General features: G+C 34.8%; 3 protein-coding genes across 4 annotated transcripts; 1 reads left to right on the forward strand and 2 right to left on the reverse strand.

Moving 5' to 3' along the window:
• Window positions 1-2,195: 2,195 nt before the first annotated feature.
• Xe7 lies at window positions 2,196-4,721 on the reverse strand. 2 transcript variants are annotated; one of them, XM_064056753.1, is made up of 6 exons: window positions 4,652-4,721; window positions 3,654-4,561; window positions 3,347-3,554; window positions 3,245-3,301; window positions 3,016-3,187; window positions 2,196-2,910 (listed from the first exon to the last, which is right to left on the reverse strand). In XM_064056753.1, exons 2-6 carry the CDS (start codon window positions 4,421-4,423, stop codon window positions 2,276-2,278), a joined length of 1,842 nt encoding a protein of 613 aa, XP_063912823.1. In that variant the 5' UTR covers window positions 4,424-4,561; window positions 4,652-4,721; the 3' UTR covers window positions 2,196-2,275. The 2 variants fall into 2 exon arrangements, with proteins under 2 accessions (XP_063912823.1, XP_063912822.1); XM_064056752.1 differs by having other exon boundaries at window positions 3,654-4,716.
• Window positions 4,722-4,755: 34 nt separating this feature from the next.
• Window positions 4,756-14,696, forward strand: Mcm3 (Minichromosome maintenance 3). The gene is made up of 10 exons (XM_064056751.1): window positions 4,756-4,923; window positions 4,977-5,298; window positions 5,349-5,479; window positions 12,410-12,648; window positions 12,747-13,347; window positions 13,400-13,548; window positions 13,596-13,899; window positions 13,952-14,194; window positions 14,245-14,354; window positions 14,419-14,696. Exons 1-10 carry the CDS (start codon window positions 4,849-4,851, stop codon window positions 14,615-14,617), a joined length of 2,373 nt encoding a protein of 790 aa, XP_063912821.1. The 5' UTR covers window positions 4,756-4,848; the 3' UTR covers window positions 14,618-14,696.
• LOC135129567 (RNA-binding protein 7) lies at window positions 14,634-15,312 on the reverse strand. Its single transcript, XM_064056754.1, has one exon. The coding sequence runs from the start codon at window positions 15,167-15,169 to the stop codon at window positions 14,690-14,692; it is 480 nt and encodes a 159-aa protein (XP_063912824.1). The 5' UTR covers window positions 15,170-15,312; the 3' UTR covers window positions 14,634-14,689.
• Between the last annotated feature and the right edge of the window lie 4,208 nt (window positions 15,313-19,520).

Consider the following 19,520-nt stretch of genomic DNA (forward strand, 5'->3'; position numbering starts at 1 on the left):
TGATAGAAGAGTCATTTTGTCAGATTACAATGAATTTGAAAATGCAACAATCAAAGACATATCTTCGAAAATCCATGGCTGTCTTTGATCGTGTTTTTATTCATTTCTCAGCACAACGTGTGCAGAAATGATCCTGGTATCAAAGGTGGCTCTGGAAAATCTTTGATTATTTTACCACAGTGAAGCTTTGACAAACCGAATATATGGACAAGATTTATAAAGTAAACTTGTTACCAACTATAAAAACTAAAAACAATAGAGAATGTAGTTAGCTGTGAAAAAAATAAAGTTATCTCAAAAACAAATAAATAGTAATTAATGTTTTTATTACATACGTTAAACAAAGAAATGTATCCTTAAATATTAAAACCTTCAAAATAATATTATAAATTTTAATCTAAATAATCTGAAAAAGTTTATTTTCGGAGACAAAAAAACGACTCAGACGACAGAGGCATCGTAATTAATAATAGGCCCGCCCACCCGCCCCCTGTCTTCTCAGAGAATATGTCATTTGCCAAAATCAGTCTTCTCTTACAAAGGACTAGCCCCGCCCACCCGCCCTTTATTTTCTCGGTAGTACTTGCTAAGATAAGTCTCATTTTGGCAAATGACATGTCCTCTGAGAAAATATGGGTGGGTGGGCGGGGCTTGCACTTGCTCAGATAAGACTGATTTTGGCAAACGACATGCCCTCTGAGAAAATAGAGGGTGGCTGGGCGGGGCTACTACTTGCCAAGATAAGATTGATTTTGGTACATGACTAAACCATATTAAGAGTAATCACTGGAATGATTTCGCTTACGCTCGGGAAGTAAAAAAAATAGAAGTGGGTAGTTTTGAATAAATAAAGCATTGTGAATATACTGAAAGCAACAAAAACACGATCACAGACAGTCATGGAATTTTTCGGATTTGTCTTTGATAGAAGAGTCATTTTGTCAAATTACCGTGAATTTGAAAATGCAACAATCAAAGACATATCTTCGAAAATCCATGGCTGCCTTTGATCGTGTTTTTTTTTCATTGTTTTCTCGGCATAACGTGCCCATCAATGATCCTGGTATCAAAGGTGTCTCTGGAAGTCTTTGTTGATTATTTTACCGCAGTGAAGCTTTGGCAACCGAATTTATGGACACGCTCTATAAAGTAAACTTGTTACCAACTATAAAAAAAAATAGAGAACGTACTTGGCTGTGAAAAAAATGAAATTATCTCACAAACAAATAAATAGTAATTAATTTTTTTATTACCTATGTTAAATAAAGAAACCTTGAAGATAATATTATAAAATATAATCCAAATAATTTGAAAATGTTTATTTTCGGAGATAAAAAAGCGACTCGGTCGACAGACGCAGAAATGAGGACACACTTTTTCGTAGTCTGGGGGGATGAAACGTCCAGAATTACCTAAATTTCAAGATTTTTTTGTTCATAGATAGAAACTGATAATCACAACCTAACAAAAAAAAAAATAGAACTAGGTGGGGATTTGTCTTTGATAGAAATTTCATTTATCAGATTACCATGAATTTGAAAATGCAATAATCGAAGACACAAAAAATCGAAAATCCATGGCTGTCTTTGATCGTGTTTTTATTGTTCAACGTGTCCATGAACGATTCTGTTATCAAGGGTGGCTCTGGTTTTTTTGACATTTCAGCGCTTTACAAGGTAAATTAGTCCGAAACGTCTGAGAAAGTTATACATCGTCCTTTATTCCATTTTCGTTTTGTTTCTTTTCTTGATTTATCGTTTCTTTACATTTTTGTTGTATTTCGTTTTTACAATATAGTCTAAAGTCGCGATCTTTTCTATAGAACCACTCCCTAGTGTAAATTTTCAAAATTTGTTTGGTGTAAGTGACCTTGACGGGTTTCTGGGGGAAAACATATGTGTCAAAAATTTGACAGGTTAGATGACCCCATTGTCAATGTAGATATTTTATTTTAATAAACAGATGAACCGAACATACAGTGTGCACGGGATACAGTGCGGCATAGCTGAGGGCAACCGAAACATTCGTGTTGTGCTAGTTTCGATTGCCATATCAACTACCGCTACCAACCGCGTTCGGCGTAAAGTACTAGATGACAGGGCTACCAACTTGACTTTTTATCGAGTGGTTCCGTAGAAATGACCGCTACTGTAGTTACACTGGTCACTGCTTCCGGGATAAAAAAAACACAACAATGTAAAAAATCTTTGTTCCTAACACTCAAAACAAATATAAAACTTCTCAAAAACAATACAATAAATACCCCCCCCCCCCCCTATTTCTTCTCGGGCGTGGTCGACCACGACCGCCTCTTCTCTCCGCTCCTCGGCATGGACCACGACTTGGACCTCGCCCTCCGCAAACTCCTCGGCGACACGAACTTCGAGCTGTCCACGCTCCCCGACCTCGACTTCCGCTTCGGCGACGGCGTGAACCTCGACTTCGACCTCTTCGAGCGCTTCCTCGACCTGGACCTCTTCGGGGTGTACGAGCGCGACCGGGAGCGACTGCGCGAGTACGACCTGGACCTCGTGTACGACCTGCGCCGCGAGCGCGACCTGGACCTCGACCGACTGTAGCTCCGGCGGCGCGACTTCGACCGGCTTCTTGACCTCTTGTCGTGGTCGGAGAAGAACTTGGAGAAGTACTTGAGGTACTCCTCTTCCACTTCGGGCGAGTAGTGCGAGTAGCCGCCGCGGTAGCCGCCTCTGTAGCGGGAGCGGTAGCCGCGGCCCCTGGAGAACTGGCGGCCGCGGGACGGGCCCGGGAGCGGCGCGCGCGGGAGGCGGCCGCGGGGCGGATACGGGGCGTAGCCGGCGCGCAGAGGCGGCGCGTAGAGCGGGGCGGGGTAGGTGTAGGGGTACCAGTTGGGGTCGTAGAGCAGGTCGGGGGTGGCGGTGCGGTCGCCGTCTGTAGAACACGAATAACAACGATGTGACTTATGATACATACAAATAAGGGTCAAAATCGAAAAATAAAAAATCGCACCGAAATTATATATTTTTTTATACGAACCTGCAGGATCGTCATCAGGTGATAAAGAAGTGTCAGAACTTGAAGAATTCTTTCGTGATTTTTTTCGTTCTGAAAGAATGCTTTTAAGAACGACTCGCCCTTCAATGGCGTTGTGCAATTTTTGTCGCCGGGTTAAAACCTCCAATTCGCTCATGTCTTTCAATCGTTTCAACTACAAAAAAAAATTACCGATTTTTAACAACATAAATTTAAATTTTTTGTGAACTACCTCGTCGACGCTTTCCCCCTTGCCTTTGCTAGAGTCGTTACTCTCCTCTTTTTTTTCCTGAAACAGACGGTGTAACAACCCTTAAAAAACATCCTTTTATACCTTAATTCTCTTAAAAAGTTCCTCCACTAGTCTAATCGCTTCTAGTTTTCTCTGCGCTTTTAAAAGTTTCTTTTCTTCTTTAGCGATTTTATCGTTAATATCATCACACCCACTACTTTTTAACTTTTCCAACAACTTCGCCTTCCTTTTGGCTTCCCTTTCCCGTCGTCTCTTTTCTTTCTCTGTCTTTAAATCAATTTCCTTTTGCCTGAAATCGACACCTGCACCCTCACATCTCATTATAATGAATTACACATAATTGAGTTCAATTACATATAATTCATTATAACACACAAAACATAAAAACCTCTCACTGCGCTCCTTCTTCTTTTTGGCTTCGAGCTCGTGCTTTTCCTTCTCTTCTTTCTCCCTTTGTTTCCGCACTAACCTGTCTCTAACGATCTCTCTGCGTCGAAGAGACGCATCGCTCAAATGCTTAGACCTATCAAAATCGACTTTAATACTGACACAAAGCGACTCGTCTTCTTCTTTTCGCATCAACTTCATCCCTTTCAGAGCATCCATGGTCTTCGTAAACCCTATATAATCTTTGAATTGAACATAACCTTCAAAAAATTCTTTATCGTCAGGTGCGTGTACCTTAAACCCGGAAATGTGCTCTTTCATTTTTTTCCGATACGGGTCGCACACTGGGATGTCAACGTACCGAATGTGGCCGAATTTTTCAAAAATTCGGTAGAACATCTTCTCCGACGGGGTCACGTCTTCTTCGTCGTTCATATGGTACGGAACGAACCACTTTATCGGTAAATTCGCGACGTGCACAGTGTCAGGTCTCTGTCCGGGCTTCATCTCATCCATATCTTTAGCTTCATGAAAAAAAGTGTCCCATTTGTGGCGAGTGGGAAAGTCGGATTTTATTTCAGCCGCTTTCAAGCGCAAAAGATCCGGAATTTCTTTGAGTTTAATCGAGTTGTTGTCTAATTTGGAAATCACTCTTTCCAGTCGCGCTCGACTGTCCAGCTCGGCTTCAAACCTCACGAACTCGATGGTGGTTTTGGAGACTTTGAGTACACAGAATTCGTCGGGTTTTATCAGAGTTCGGACTTTCTCCATGATCTCCCAATGGGAGATGCTCTTTTCTAGTTTCTTCACATTGGGGAGTTGGATGGATATGTTCAGACGAGCCGCTGGTTTCAAGTATAACTGCTGAGGGAGATACAGGGGCACGGTATCCGAAGTGTTCCGACAAGTCTGAAAAGCATTCATGTTTAGAGGACGCTGACACACTACAACCAAAAAGCGTCCTCTAAGCTATAAATGCTTTTCTGGATAAGCGCTTGCCGATTTTTTTCGAATTTTGGGGCTGAAAAACACTTAAACGCGATTTACACATGTCAAACGTCAACTGTCAACAGCGCGACAACCGAAAACGAAATTCCCTAGGTGGTGTTTCGCGCCAAAACCTGTCACTTCGCTAACTTTGTTTATAACGAGTGTTGTGTTTTCACGCCAATTTGTACAAAATCAAATTTTTCAAAATGATGGACACGCAAGATGTGGATCAGCGCCTCCGCGACATGCAGCGAGAGTATTTGGACTTTTTGGACGACGAGGTAAACCAATTTTCTACTCAAGTGGGGCCCCCTTAAATTATTTAATTGTGTAGGAAGACCAAGGAAAGTACTCACAAGCAGTTAAGAACATGGTCGCCGATAAAAGCCAGCGGCTACTAGTCAACGTGAACGACTTACGCCGCAAAAATCCGGCTAGGGCTCAAAGTCTTTTGAATGTCGCGTTCGAGGAGCAAGCTGCCTTCCAGAAGGCGTTGAAGGAGTACGTTTTTACCACTGCGCACGACTACGCGAAGGAGCATGACGAGTTTTTTGTCGCTTTTGAGGGGAGTTTTGGGGGCAAGCATGTCACTCCGAGGAGTTTGACTTCCAGGTTTTTGGGGAACTTGATTTGTGTGGAAGGGATTGTGACCAAATGTGAGTTGTGACGGGTTTTGGTGGGTTGGTTGTATGTGGGTTTGTTGAAGGTTCTTTGGTGCATCCGAAAATTGTCAAGAGTGTGCATTATTGTCCGGTTACGAAGAAGGTGCTCGAGAGGAAGTACAGCGATTTGACGTCGTTGGATGCGTTTCCGTCGTCGGCGGTTTATCCTACAAAGGTTTGGATTATTTTCGTGATTTTGAAAAATTAAAAAAAAAATTAGTATTCAGTGGGAAAAAATTAAAGCAAACAAAAATAGAAAAACTATTGAGGAATTCAGATTTGAAAATGTAAACTTTTGAATTGGAGGTATTTACTAAAAAATTTACGAATACTGCATATAACATGAATATGGTGTGGTAGCGTTGCGTGAAAAAGTTAGGTTATGCTAAATAAGAATTGGGGAAAAATTATGGTTTGGGAATTTCCTGGTTTCATGGTTGGCTGTGAAAAATTAATGAAGTGGCAACGCCTGTTAAAAAAATTTAATCACGTCTAGTGACCCATGAAATTTATTTTCAATTTTCAGTCTAGTTTGACAGTTTCTATCAACTAACTGTCAAATAAAATGTTAAAAGTAGCCGCAATACCAACATTACTATCATCAATTATTTAATTTCATAAAAACCAAAGAAAAGATGGCAATTACTGAATTAGTGCCCAAAATTTGAATTGACATCAGGTATGGTATCATAAAATTTTAAATATGTTGCCAACCTAACAAAATAATATCCAAACATTAATAGTCACTCGGTACTGGATTCGTCTGGCTGTGCTTCACATGTGCGGGAAGTTCTAAATAAACTTTAAACCAATTTTCCATTATAGTGTTAAAGAAAAAGTAATCTTTGGTGGCTTTGAAAAAGTGGAAGTAACGTGAACATATCGAGATTGCAATAAAAACTTTTGAAAGTTTGTCTTAAATTCAAATCTTCAAATTGACTGTGATCTGTTAAGACGAAAATTCTATCAAAGACAAATCTTTGAAAATCCGTGACTGTCGTAGATCGTGTTTTTATCACTTTCTTGGTACAACGTGTCCATAAATGATACTGGTATCAAAAGTGTTGTTAATTATTTGACCACAGTGAAGTTTTGAAAACGGAATTTATGGATGCGCGCATTATAAAGTAAACTTGATGCTAACCATAAAAAAAATAAAGAACATAGTTGGCTGCGAAAAAAAAGAAGTTTATCCCAAAAACAAATAAATAGTAATTAAGTTTTTTATTACATACGTTAAACAAAGAAATCTAAGCTTCAAAATAAATATTATAAATTTTAATCTAAACAATCTGAAAAAGTTTATTTTCGGAAATAAATTATAAAGTAAACTTGATGCCAACCATAAAAAAATAAAGAACATAGTTGGCTGCGAAAAAAAAGAAGTTTATCCCAAAAACAAATAAATAGTAATTAAGTTTTTTATTACATACGTTAAGCAAAGAATTCTAAGCTTCAAAATAAATATTATAAATTTTAGTCTAAATAATCTGAAAAAGTTTATTTTCGGAAATAAATTATAAAGTAAACTTGATGCCAACCATAAAACAATAAAGAACATAGTTGGTTGCGAAAAAAAAAGAAGTTTATCCCAAAAACAAATAAATAGTAATTAAGTTTTTTATTACATACGTTAAACAAACAAATCTAAGCTTCAAAATAAATATTATAAATTTTAATCTAAATAATCTGAAAAAGTTTATTTTCGGAAATAAATTATAAAGTAAACTTGATGCCAACCATAAAAAAATAAAGAACATAGTTGGCTGTTAAAAAAAAAAGTTTATCCCAAAAACAAATAAACAGTAATTAAATTTTTATTACATACGTTAAACAAAGAATTCTAAGCTTCAAAATAAATATTATACATTTTAATCTAAACAATCTGAAAAAGTTTATTTTCGGAAATAAATTATAAAGTAAACTTGATGCCAACCATCAAAAAACAAAGAACATAGTTGACTTCGAAAAAAAAAAGTTTATCCCAAAAACAAATACATACATAGTAATTAATTTTTTATTACATACGTTAAACAAAGAAATCTAAGCTTCAAAATAAATATTATAAATTTTAATCTAAATAATCTGAAAAAGTTTATTTTCGGAAATAAATTATAAAGTAAACTTGATGTCAACCATAAAAAAATAAAGAACATAGTTGGCTGCGAAAAAAAAAAGAAGTTTATCCCAAAAATAAATAAATAGTAATTAAGTTTTTTATTACATACGTTAAACAAAGAAATCTAAGCTTCAAAATAAATATTATAAATTTTAATCTAAACAATCTAAAAAAGTTTATTTTCGGAAATAAATTATAAAGTAAACTTGATGCCAACCATAAAAAAATAAAGAACATAGTTGGCTGCGAAAAAAAAGAAGTTTATCCCAAAAACAAATAAATAGTAATTAAGTTTTTTATTACATACGTTAAACAAAGAATTCTAAGCCTCAAAATAAATATTATACATTTTAATCTAAACAATCTGAAAAAGTTTATTTTCGGAAATAAATTATAAAGTAAACTTGATGCCAACCATAAAAAATAAAGAACATAGTTGGCTGCTAAAAAAAAAAGTTTATCCCAAAAACAAATAAATAGTAATTAAATTTTTATTACATACGTTATACAAAGAATTCTAAGCTTCAAAATAAATATTATAAATTTTAATCTAAACAATCTGAAAAAGTTTATTTTCGGAAATAAATTATAAAGTAAGCTTGATGCCAACCATCAAAAAATAAAGAACATAGTTGGCTTCGAAAAAAAAAAGTTTATCCCAAAAACAAATACATACATAGTAATTAATTTTTTATTACATACGTTAAACAAAGAAATCTAAGCTTCAAAATAAATATTATAAATTTTAATCTAAACAATCTGAAAAAGTTTATTTTCGGAAATAAATTATAAAGTAAACTTGATGCCAACCATCAAAAAACAAAGAACATAGTTGGCTTCGAAAAAAAAAAGTTTATCCCAAAAACAAATACATACATAGTAATTAATTTTTTATTACATACGTTAAACAAAGAAATCTAAGCTTCAAAATAAATATTATAAATTTTAATCTAAATAATCTGAAAAAGTTTATTTTCGGAAATAAATTATAAAGTAAACTTGATGTCAACCATAAAAAAATAAAGAACATAGTTGGCTGCGAAAAAAAAAAGAAGTTTATCCCAAAAATAAATAAATAGTAATTAAGTTTTTTATTACATACGTTAAACAAAGAAATCTAAGCTTCAAAATAAATATTATAAATTTTAATCTAAACAATCTAAAAAAGTTTATTTTCGGAAATAAATTATAAAGTAAACTTGATGCCAACCATAAAAAAATAAAGAACATAGTTGGCTGCGAAAAAAAAGAAGTTTATCCCAAAAACAAATAAATAGTAATTAAGTTTTTTATTACATACGTTAAACAAAGAATTCTAAGCCTCAAAATAAATATTATACATTTTAATCTAAACAATCTGAAAAAGTTTATTTTCGGAAATAAATTATAAAGTAAACTTGATGCCAACCATAAAAAATAAAGAACATAGTTGGCTGCTAAAAAAAAAAGTTTATCCCAAAAACAAATAAATAGTAATTAAATTTTTATTACATACGTTATACAAAGAATTCTAAGCTTCAAAATAAATATTATAAATTTTAATCTAAACAATCTGAAAAAGTTTATTTTCGGAAATAAATTATAAAGTAAACTTGATGCCAACCATCAAAAAACAAAGAACATAGTTGGCTTCGAAAAAAAAAAGTTTATCCCAAAAACAAATACATACATAGTAATTAATTTTTTATTACATACGTTAAACAAAGAAATCTAAGCTTCAAAATAAATATTATAAATTTTAATCTAAATAATCTGAAAAAGTTTATTTTCGGAAATAAATTATAAAGTAAACTTGATGTCAACCATAAAAAAATAAAGAACATAGTTGGCTGCGAAAAAAAAAAGAAGTTTATCCCAAAAATAAATAAATAGTAATTAAGTTTTTTATTACATACGTTAAACAAAGAAATCTAAGCTTCAAAATAAATATTATAAATTTTAATCTAAACAATCTAAAAAAGTTTATTTTCGGAAATAAATTATAAAGTAAACTTGATGCCAACCATAAAAAAATAAAGAACATAGTTGGCTGCGTAAAAAAAAGAAGTTTATCCCAAAAACAAATAAATAGTAATTAAGTTTTTTATTACATACGTTAAACAAAGAAATCTGAGCTTCAAAATAAATATTATAAATTTTAATCTAAACAATCTGAAAAAGTTTATTTTCGGAAATAAATTATAAAGTAAACTTGATGCCAACCATAAAACAATAAAGAACATAGTTGCCTGCAAAAAAAAAGAAGTTTATCCCAAAAACAAATAAATAGTAATTAAGTTTTGTATTACATACGTTAAACAAAGAAATCTAAGCTTCAAAATAAATATTATAAATTTTAATCTAAACAATCTGAAAAAGTTTATTTTCGGAAATAAATTATAAAGTAAACTTGATGCCAACCATAAAAAAATAAAGAACATAGTTGGCTGCGAAAAAAAAGTTTATCCCAAAAACAAATAAATAGTAATTAAGTTTCTTATTACATACATTAAACAAAGAATTCTAAGCTTCAAAATAAATATTATAAATATTAATCTAAATAACCTGAAAAAGTTTATTTTCGGAAATAAATTATAAAGTAAACTTGATGCCAACCATAAAAAAATAAAGAACATAGTTGGCTGCGAAAAAAAAGAAGTTTATTCCAAAAACAAATAAATAGTAATTAAGTTTTTTATTACATACGTTAAACAAAGAATTCTAAGCTTCAAAATAAATATTATAAATATTAATCTAAATAATCTGAAAAAGTTTATTTTCGGAAATAAAAAATCGACTCAGACAACAGATACAACGTAACAAATACTAACCCCGCCCACCCGCCCCCTATTTTCTCAGAGGATATGTCATTTGCCAAAATCAGTCTTATCTTACCAAGTACTAGCCCCGCCCACCCACCCCCTATTTTCTCAGAGGATATGTCATTTGCCAAAATCAGTCTTATCTGAACAAGTGCTGGCCCCGCCCACCCGCCCTTTATTTTCTTGGTAGTACTTGCTAAGATAAGTCTTATTTTGGCAAATGACATATCCTCTGAGAAAATACGGGCGGGTGGGCGGGGCTAGCACTTGCTCAGATAAGACTGATTTTGGCAGACGCCATACCCTCTGAGAAAATAGAGGGTGGGTGGGCGGGGCTAGTACTTGCCAAGATAAGATTGATTTTGGTAAATGACTGAACAATATTAAGAGTAATCACTGCAATGATTTCGCTTGCGCTCGGGAAGTAAAAAAAAAAATAGAAGTAGGTAGTTTTGAATAAACAGTGATCCCGTTGTGAATATACTGAGGGCAACAAAAACACGATCACAGACAGCCATGGATTTTCGGGGATTTATCTTTGATAGAAGAGTCATTTTGTCAGATTACCGTGAATTTGAAAATGCAACAATCAAAGACATGTCTTCGCAAATCCATGGCTGTCTTTGATCGTGTTTTTATTGCTTTCTAGGCACGACGTGCCCATAAATGATCCTAGTATCAAAGGTGACTCCGGAATGTCTTTGTTGATTATTTTACCACAGTGAAACTTTGGCAACCGAATATATGGACACGCTTTATAAAGTGAACTTGTTACCAACTATTAAAAAAAAAATGGAGAACGTAGTTGGCTGTGAAATAAAATGAAATTGTCTCAAAAACAAATAAGTTGTAATTAATTTTTTTATTACATACGTTAAACAAAGAAATCTATCCTTAAATATAAAACCTTCAAAATAATATTATAAATTTTAATCTAAATAATCTGAAAAAGCTTATTTTCGGAGATAAAAATCGACTCAGACGACAGACGCATCGTAACAAACACTGGGCCCGCCCACCCGCCCCCTATTTTCCCAGAGAATGTGATTTGCCAAAATCAGTCTTCTCTTACCAAGTACTAGCCCCGCCCCTCCGCCCCCTATTTTCTCAGAGGATATGTCATTTGCCAAAATTAGTCTTATCTAACCAAGTACTAGCCCCGCGCACCCGCCCTTTATTTTCTCGGTAGTACTTGCTAAGATAAATCTTATTTTGGCAAATGACATATCCTATGAGAAAATACGGGTGGGTGGGCGGGGCTAGCACTTACTCAGATAAGACTGATTTTGGCAGACGCCATACCTTCTGAGAAAATAGGGGCGGGTGGGCGGGGCTAGTATTTTCCAAAATAAGATTGATTTTGGTAAATCACTAAATCACATTAAGAGTAATCGCTGGAATGATTTCACTTACGCTCGGGAAGTAAAAAAAAATAGAAGTAGGTAGTTTTAAATAAATAAAGTGATCCCAGTGTGAATATACTGAAGGCAACAAAAACACCATCAGAGACAGCCATGGATTTTTTGGGATTTATCTTTGATAGAAGAGTCATTTTGTCAGATTACCGTGAATTTGAAAATGCAACAATCAAAGACACATCTTCGAAAATCCATGGCTGTCTTTGATCGTGTTTTTATTGCTTTCTCGGAACAACATGTCGATAAATGATCCTGGTATCAAAGGTGGCTCTGGAATGTCTTTGTTGATTATTTTACCACAGTGAAGCTTTGGCAACCGAATATATGGACACGCTTTATAAAGTAAACTTGTTACCAACTATAAAAAAAATAGAGAGCGTAGTTGGCTGTCAAAAAAATGAAGTTATCTCAAAAACAAATAATAGTATTAATATTTTTAGTACATATGTTAAATAAAGAAACCTTGAAGATAATATAAATTTTAGTCCATGTAATAATTTGAAAAAGTTTATTTTCACGCAGAAATGAGGACCTACTTTTTCGTAGTCTGGGGGCATGAAACGTCCAGAAGTACCTAAATTTCAAGATTTTTTTGTTCTTAGATAGAAACTGACAGTCACAACCTAACAAAAAAAAAAAAAAATAACTAGGTAGTTTTCGCTTATGTTAAGCTCAAATTCTGGGAAATTAACGTAAAATTCGAAGAAATTATGTTTGTATTTGGTAAAAAAATGTATTGTTATTGTTAGACACAATTTTTTGGTTAGGACGAAGATGGCAACTTGCTGGAAACCGAATTCGGTTTATCCGTGTACAAAGACCACCAAACCATCTCCATCCAGGAAATGCCCGAAAAAGCTCCCGCTGGGCAGTTACCCCGATCCGTGGACATAATCTGTGACAGCGACCTTGTCGATAGGTGCAAACCCGGCGATCGCATCCAGGTGGTGGGAAATTATCGTTGTCTCCCGAATAAGCAAGGGAGCTACACTTCGGGCACATTTAGGTATGAAGTAAAAAAAAAATCAAAAATATCGGTAATTATTGGATTATGCTGTGTTTAAATGACACGTACCAACAAAAATATAAATATTGTAACTCTAGGACCGTGGTGATCGCCAACAACATAACCCAACTAAGCAAAGAAGCCAATCCTTCCATATCCAGAGAAGATGTGGCCCGCTGCAAGAACTTAGCTCGTACCAACAAAAACATTTTTAATTTGTTGGCGAAATCTTTGGCCCCTTCAATTCACGGTCATGATTACATCAAAAGGGCAATTCTTTGTTTGTTACTCGGAGGAGTCGAAAAAATCCTCCCTAATGGTACCCGATTAAGAGGCGACATTAACGTGCTTTTAATCGGTGATCCCAGTGTTGCCAAATCGCAGCTTCTTCGGTATGTGTTGTGCACGGCTCCACGTGCTATACCTACCACAGGCCGCGGTTCATCGGGTGTGGGTCTGACAGCAGCTGTGACCACAGACCAAGAAACCGGCGAAAGACGACTAGAGGCTGGTGCTATGGTGCTAGCAGACAGAGGCGTGGTTTGTATCGACGAGTTCGACAAAATGTCCGACATGGACAGGACTGCCATCCACGAAGTAATGGAACAGGGTCGAGTCACTATAGCAAAAGCCGGAATTCACGCCAGTCTAAACGCTAGGTGTTCAGTTCTAGCAGCGGCTAATCCCGTCTACGGCAAGGTTAAATTGTTACTTAAGTCAGAGTTTTTAAATTTATGACATGTGGTTGCAGTATGACCAATACAAAACTCCAATGGAGAATATCGGGCTTCAGGACTCGTTGTTGTCACGTTTCGACTTGCTTTTTGTTATGTTGGACAGCGTGAGTGAGGACCACGATTTGATGATTTCGGATCACGTGGTCAGGATGCACCGCTATAGGTAAACGTGTGACTTTTAAATTGGCGGGATTTTATGAAAATGTGTAGGAACCCGAACGAACAAGATGGCGACGTTCTCCCAATGGGGTCCACGGTGGACATGTTGACCACGATGCGACCGGACGAAATGGACGAAGAAAAAGAAACCCCGATGTATGAAAAATACGACGCGCTTTTACACGGCGCGAGCCGCAGGCGTACCGATAAAATCCTGAGTGTGGATTTTATGCGAAAGTATATACATTTCGTGAAAATTTTGAAGCCGGTGTTGACCGAAGAAGCGTGCGAAATTATAGCAAATGAATATTCGAAGTTGAGGTCTGAAGATATATTGGAAAGTGACGTCGCAAGGGTAAATAGTGTCGTTTTATTTGGGGTTGGTGTTTATTGGTTGGAATTTTTAGACGCAACCAGTCACAGCGCGTACTTTGGAAACCATGATTCGATTAGCAACCGCGCATGCTAAAGCTAGAATGAGTCGCACGGTCACTGAGCAGGATGCTCACGCCGCTATAGAGTTAGTCCAATATGCGTACTTCAAAAAAGTACTCGAGAAAGAGAAGAAGAGGCGTAGAAGAAATTCGCAGAGCGACTCAGAAGATGAAGAACCACAAACGGAACAACAATCAAAGAGATCCAGACGAACGGTACTAATAGTAATCATTCAAACACACTTGATTTAATCGCGTGTTTGTAGCGAGCGACCGCTGACGAATCAGAGGAAGAAATAGTTCAAACACAGAGCTCCGCTGCCAGTCAGGAAGAAGCAATGGAAGTGGACGCGACTCCAAGCATCACCAATGACAGGTACGATTATTCGCAGCCAACTCTAAACCCCGACGTTTTTAAAATTCATGTTTTTTTTTTTAAGGTTGACCCAGTTCAAGACCGGCCTCCACAAAGCCTTCAAAGACAACAGAGCCCAATCCCTGAGTTTAACCCGCGTCCGAGACAGCGTCAACTCCGACAACCTCGAGCCCTTCACCCAAGGCGAAATTCAAGCCGCCCTCGACCAAATGACCGAAGACAACCAAGTGATGTTAGCCGACGGCATCATCTTCCTCATCTAACACACAACACAATTAATTCAATGTCGTACATTTTATTAAAAATTAAGATTAACAAAAATAAATGTAAAATAGTCAGTGATACCGTCTCCTGTTCCTCTCGTTGCTGTGACTGTTCCTGTGATTGTTGTTCCAGTTGTGCCTACCTGAGTAATTGTCATGCCTGTGGTACGGTTTACTGTACGGTCTTTCATTGTGAAAGTTCGGTTGGTAGGGCGGCGACCCGAAATTCAACGGGAGCTGCGGGAGCGGCGTCATTATTATGAAATTGTTCGCAGTCTTCGGCGTGGTTCGTGCGTTTTGGTTGCTTTTGCGGGGTTTCACAGTGATGGGTCTTTCGTAGAGACAGGTTCCGTCGAGGAGTTGCACCACGTAATCGACTGACACTTCGTGTTTTACGACGACGAAGCCGTAGTTGGCTTTGCGGCCGGTTTTGTCCGTGGGGATTCGGACTTCTTCGAGGGGGGCTGCCTGGAGGAACAGTTCGTAGAGGAGTTCTTCGGTGACTTTGTCGGCGAGGTTGCCGCACCATATTGTTCGGGCTTCGTTGTCCATGGAGGGGGTCTGGAAGGGTTTTTGGTGACGTGGGGGCCCCTTGTTACAGAATTGTGACGAAAATTATCAAAGTATCAAACCGATTCTTGTCAAACTGTCATTTAGTGTCTGTTTTTTGACGGATGCGTATTGACAGATGTTTGCGCATGCGCACAGTGAAAGACGAAACGAAAATCTAGGTTTTTTTAATTGTTATTTGGCTTATGTTGGTAGACATTATTCGTGATTGTTTAAATTTAAATAATCCAATGGAGTTGTTTTCCTTATGTTTGTATATTATTTTACACAACATCAACAAGATTTCTAACAAGTGATGGTCCAGAGGTCCAGCAGCGTCGAAAAGTTGGTGGAACTGTCACTTCCTATTGACAAATTCACTTCTAGTTTCATTATTCTAAGATTGGCAATAGAAAGTTTGAGAGTTCCTTTGTCACGGAATGTCAACTTGAAGTTTAATAAATATGGAAATAAAATGTCGATGAAACATGACCTTAAATTATTTCACAAAAGAATAAATCACTAATTAAAACTGACAGTGGCAACATTGGCTTTGTATTTTCGAATAAATTGCAGTGTTGATTAAATTTTGATTGTAGATTAATATGCCTTTGACTTGAAAAAAACTGCCAAAAAGTCATATAATTTTTTCCATAATCAGAAATTCACCACTCGTTAAATTCAGTTTGAAAAGGAAGAAACCCTGATTATGTGGTTTAATTATTGTTCTACGATTAGCATTACAAAGTTTGAGAGTTCTTTTGTCACAGACAAATCTTTGTCTTGAAAAACTACCAAAAAAGGTCAAACGTATACTTTTTTCCCAAAATCAAAATCCACCAGTTGTTAAATTCAATTTAACGGAAAAAACCCTGATTATATAATTTAATTATTGTTCTAAGATTGGCATTACAAAGTTTGAGAGCTCCTTTATCATGGACTGTCAGTTTGAAGTTTAAAAATGGAAAGAAACTGTCAAAAAAACAACCTTAAATTATTTCACACTAGAATAAATCACTAAAACCGACACTGGCGACTTGCTCTTATAATTTGGAATAAATCGCGGTGTTGGTTAAATTTTGATTTTAGAATAATATGCCTTTGTCTTGAAAAAAACTGCCAAAAAAAGTCATAATTTTTTTCCAAAATCAAATATTCACCACACGTTGAATTCAGTTTGAAAAGGAAAAACCCTGATTATATAGTTTAATTATTGTTCTAAGATTGGCATTACAAAGTTTGAGAGTTCTTTTGTCACAGACTGCCAATTTTTGAGGTGTTGATTAAATTTTGATTTTGGAATAACAAATCTTTGTCTTGTAAAAACTACCAAAAAAGGTCAAACTTATACTTTTTTCCAAAATCAGAATCCACCAGTTGTTAAATTCAATTTAAACGGAGAAAACCCTGATTATATAATTTAATTATTATTCTAAGATTGGCATTACCAAGTGTGAGAGTTCCTTTATCATGGACACTGTCAATTTGAAGTTTAAAAATGGAAAGAAACTGTCAATGAAAAACAAACTTAAATTATTTCACACTAGAATAAATCACTAAAAGTGACACTGGCAACTTGCTCTTATATTTTGGAATAAATCGCGGTGTTAGTTAAATTTTGATTTTAGAATAATATGCCTTTGTTTTGAAAAAAACTGCCAAAAAGTCATAATTTTTTCCAAAATCAAAAATTCACCACTCGTTGATTTCAGTTTGAAAAGGAACAAACCCTGATTATGTAGTTTAATTATTGTTCTAAGATTGGCATTACAAAGTTTGAGAGTTCTTTTGTCACAGACTGCCAATTTTTGAGGTGTTGATAAAATTTTGATTTTGGAATAACAAATCTTTGTCTTGAAAAGCTACCAAAAAAGGTCAAACTTATACTTTTTCCAAAATCAAATTCTACCAGTTGTTAAATACAATTTAAACGGAAAAAACCCTGATTATATAATTTAGTTATTATTCTAAGATTGGCATTACCAAGTTTGAGAGCTCCCTTATCATGGACTGTCAATTTGAAGTTTAAAAATGGAAAGAGACTGTCAATGACAAACAACCTTAAATTATTTCACACTAGAATAAATCACTAAAACTGACACTGGCAACTTGCTCTTATATTTTGGAATAAATCGCGGTGTTGGTAAAATTTTGATTTTAGAGGAATATGCCTTTGTCTTGAAAAAAACTGCCAAAAAGTCGTAATTTTTTCCAAAATCAAAAATTCACCACACGTTGAATTCAGTTTGAAAAGGAAAAAACCCTGATTATCTACATAGTTTCATTATTGTTCTAAGATTGCCATTACAAAGTTTGGGAGTTCTTTTGTCACAGACTGCCAATTTTTGAGGTGTTGATTAAATTTTGATTTTGGAATAACAAATCTTGTTCTTGAAAAAACTACCAAAAAAGGTCAAACTTATACTTTTTTCCAAAATCAAAATCCACCAGTTGTTAAATTCAATTTAAACGGAAAATACCCTGATTATACAATTTAATTATTATTATAAGATTGGCATTACCAAGTTTGAGAACTCATTTATCATGGACTGTCAATTTGAAGTTTAAAATTGGAAAGAAACTGTCAATGAAAAGCAACTTAACCTTAAATTATTTCACACTAGAATAAATCGCTAAAACTGACACTGGCAACTTGCTCTTATATTCTGGAATAATTCGCGGTGTTGGAAAAATTTTGATTTAAGAGTAATTTGCCTTTGTCTTGAAAAAAACTGCCAAAAGAAGTCATAATTTTTTCCAAAATCAAAAATTCACCACTCGTTGAATTCAGTTTGAAAAGGAAAAAACCCTGATTATATAGTTTAATTATTGTTCTAAGATTGGCATTACAAAGTTTGCGAGTTCTTTTGTCACAGACTGCCAGTTTTTGAGGTGTTGATTAAATTTTGATTTTGGAATAACAAATCTTTGTCTTGAAAAAACTACCAAAAAAGGGCAAACTTATACATTTCTCCAAAATCAAAATCCACCTGTTAAATTCAATTTAAACGGAAAAAACCCTGATTATATAATTTAATTATTATTCTAAGATTGGCATTACAAAGTTTGAGAGCTCCCTTATCATGGACTGTCAATTGGAAGTTTAAAAATGGAAAGAAACTGTCAATGAAAAACAACCTTAAATTATTTCACACTAGAATAAATCACTAAAACTGACACTGGCAACTTGCTCTTATATTTTGGAATAAATCTTAAATTTTGATTTTAGATTGATATGCCTTTGACTTGAAAAAAACTACCAAAAAAAGTCATAATTTTTTCCAAAATCAAAAATTCACCACTCGTTGAATTCAGTTTGAAAAGAAAAATCCCTGATTATATCGTTTAATTATTGTTCCAAGATTGGCATTACAAAGTTTGAGAGTTCTTTTGTCACAGACTGCCAATTTTTGAGGTGTTGATTAAATTTTGATTTTGGAATAACAAATCTTTGTCTTGAAAAAACCACCAAAAAGAGGTCAAACTTACACTTTTTTCCAAAATCAAAATCCACCAGTTGTTAAATTCAATTTAAACGGAAAAAACCCTGAATATATAATTTAATTATTATTCTGAGATTGGCATTACAAAGTTTAAGAGCTCCTTTATCATGAACTGTCAATTTGAAATTTAGAAATTGAAAGAGACTGTCAATGAAAAACAACCTTAAATTATTTCACACTAGAATAAATCACTAAAACCGACACTGGCGACTTGCTCTTATATTTTGGAATAAATCGCGGTGTTGGTTAAATTTTGATTTTAGAATAATATGCCTTTGTCTTGAAAAAATCTGCCAAAAAAAGTCATCATTTTTTCCAAAATCAAATATTCACCACACGTTGAATTCAGTTTGAAAAGGAAAAACCCTGATTATATCGTTTAATTATTGTTCTAAGATTGGCATTACAAAGTTTGAGAGATCTTTTGTCACAGACTGCCAATTTTGGAGGTGTTGATTAAATTTTGATTTTGGAATAACAAATCTTTGTCTTGAAAAACTACCAAAAAAGGTCAAAGGTATACTTTTTTCCAAAATCAAAATCCACCAGTTGTTAAATTCAATTTAAACGGAAAAAACCCTGACTATATAATTTAATTATTATTCTAAGATTGGCATTACCAAGTGTGAGAGTTCCTTTATCATGGACACTGTCAATTTGAAGTTTAAAAATGGAAAGAAACTGTCAATGAAAAACAACCTTAAATTATTTCACACTAGAATAAATCACTAAAACTAACACTGGCAACTTGCTCTTATATTTTGGAATAAATCGCGGTGTTGGTTAAATTTTGATTTTAGAATAATATGCCTTTGTTTTGAAAAAAACTGCCAAAAAGTCATAATTTTTTC

The sequence above is a fragment of the Zophobas morio genome, unplaced genomic scaffold (genome assembly GCF_036711695.1).
Source record: "Zophobas morio isolate AGI-343-1 ecotype UQ-CSIRO unplaced genomic scaffold, CSIRO_AGI_Zmor_V1 ptg000016l, whole genome shotgun sequence".
NCBI lineage: Eukaryota > Metazoa > Arthropoda > Insecta > Coleoptera > Tenebrionidae > Zophobas > Zophobas morio.

Coding starts and splice junctions, on each gene's coding strand:
- LOC135129567 (XM_064056754.1), bottom strand. CDS start 15,169: ATGGACAACGAAGCCCGAACAATATGGTGCGGCAACCTCGCCGACAAA.
- Xe7 (XM_064056752.1), bottom strand. CDS start 4,576: ATGAATGCTTTTCAGACTTGTCGGAACACTTCGGATACCGTGCCCCTG. Junction 3,555..3,653: donor AAGAAGGAGCGCAGTGAGAG/GTTTTTATGTTT, acceptor TGTCGATTTCAG/GCAAAAGGAAATTGATTTAA. Junction 3,188..3,244: donor AGGGGGAAAGCGTCGACGAG/GTAGTTCACAAA, acceptor TTTTTTTTGTAG/TTGAAACGATTGAAAGACAT.
- Mcm3 (XM_064056751.1), top strand. CDS start 4,849: ATGATGGACACGCAAGATGTGGATCAGCGCCTCCGCGACATGCAGCGA. Junction 13,549..13,595: donor GTCAGGATGCACCGCTATAG/GTAAACGTGTGA, acceptor GAAAATGTGTAG/GAACCCGAACGAACAAGATG. Junction 13,900..13,951: donor TGGAAAGTGACGTCGCAAGG/GTAAATAGTGTC, acceptor TGGAATTTTTAG/ACGCAACCAGTCACAGCGCG.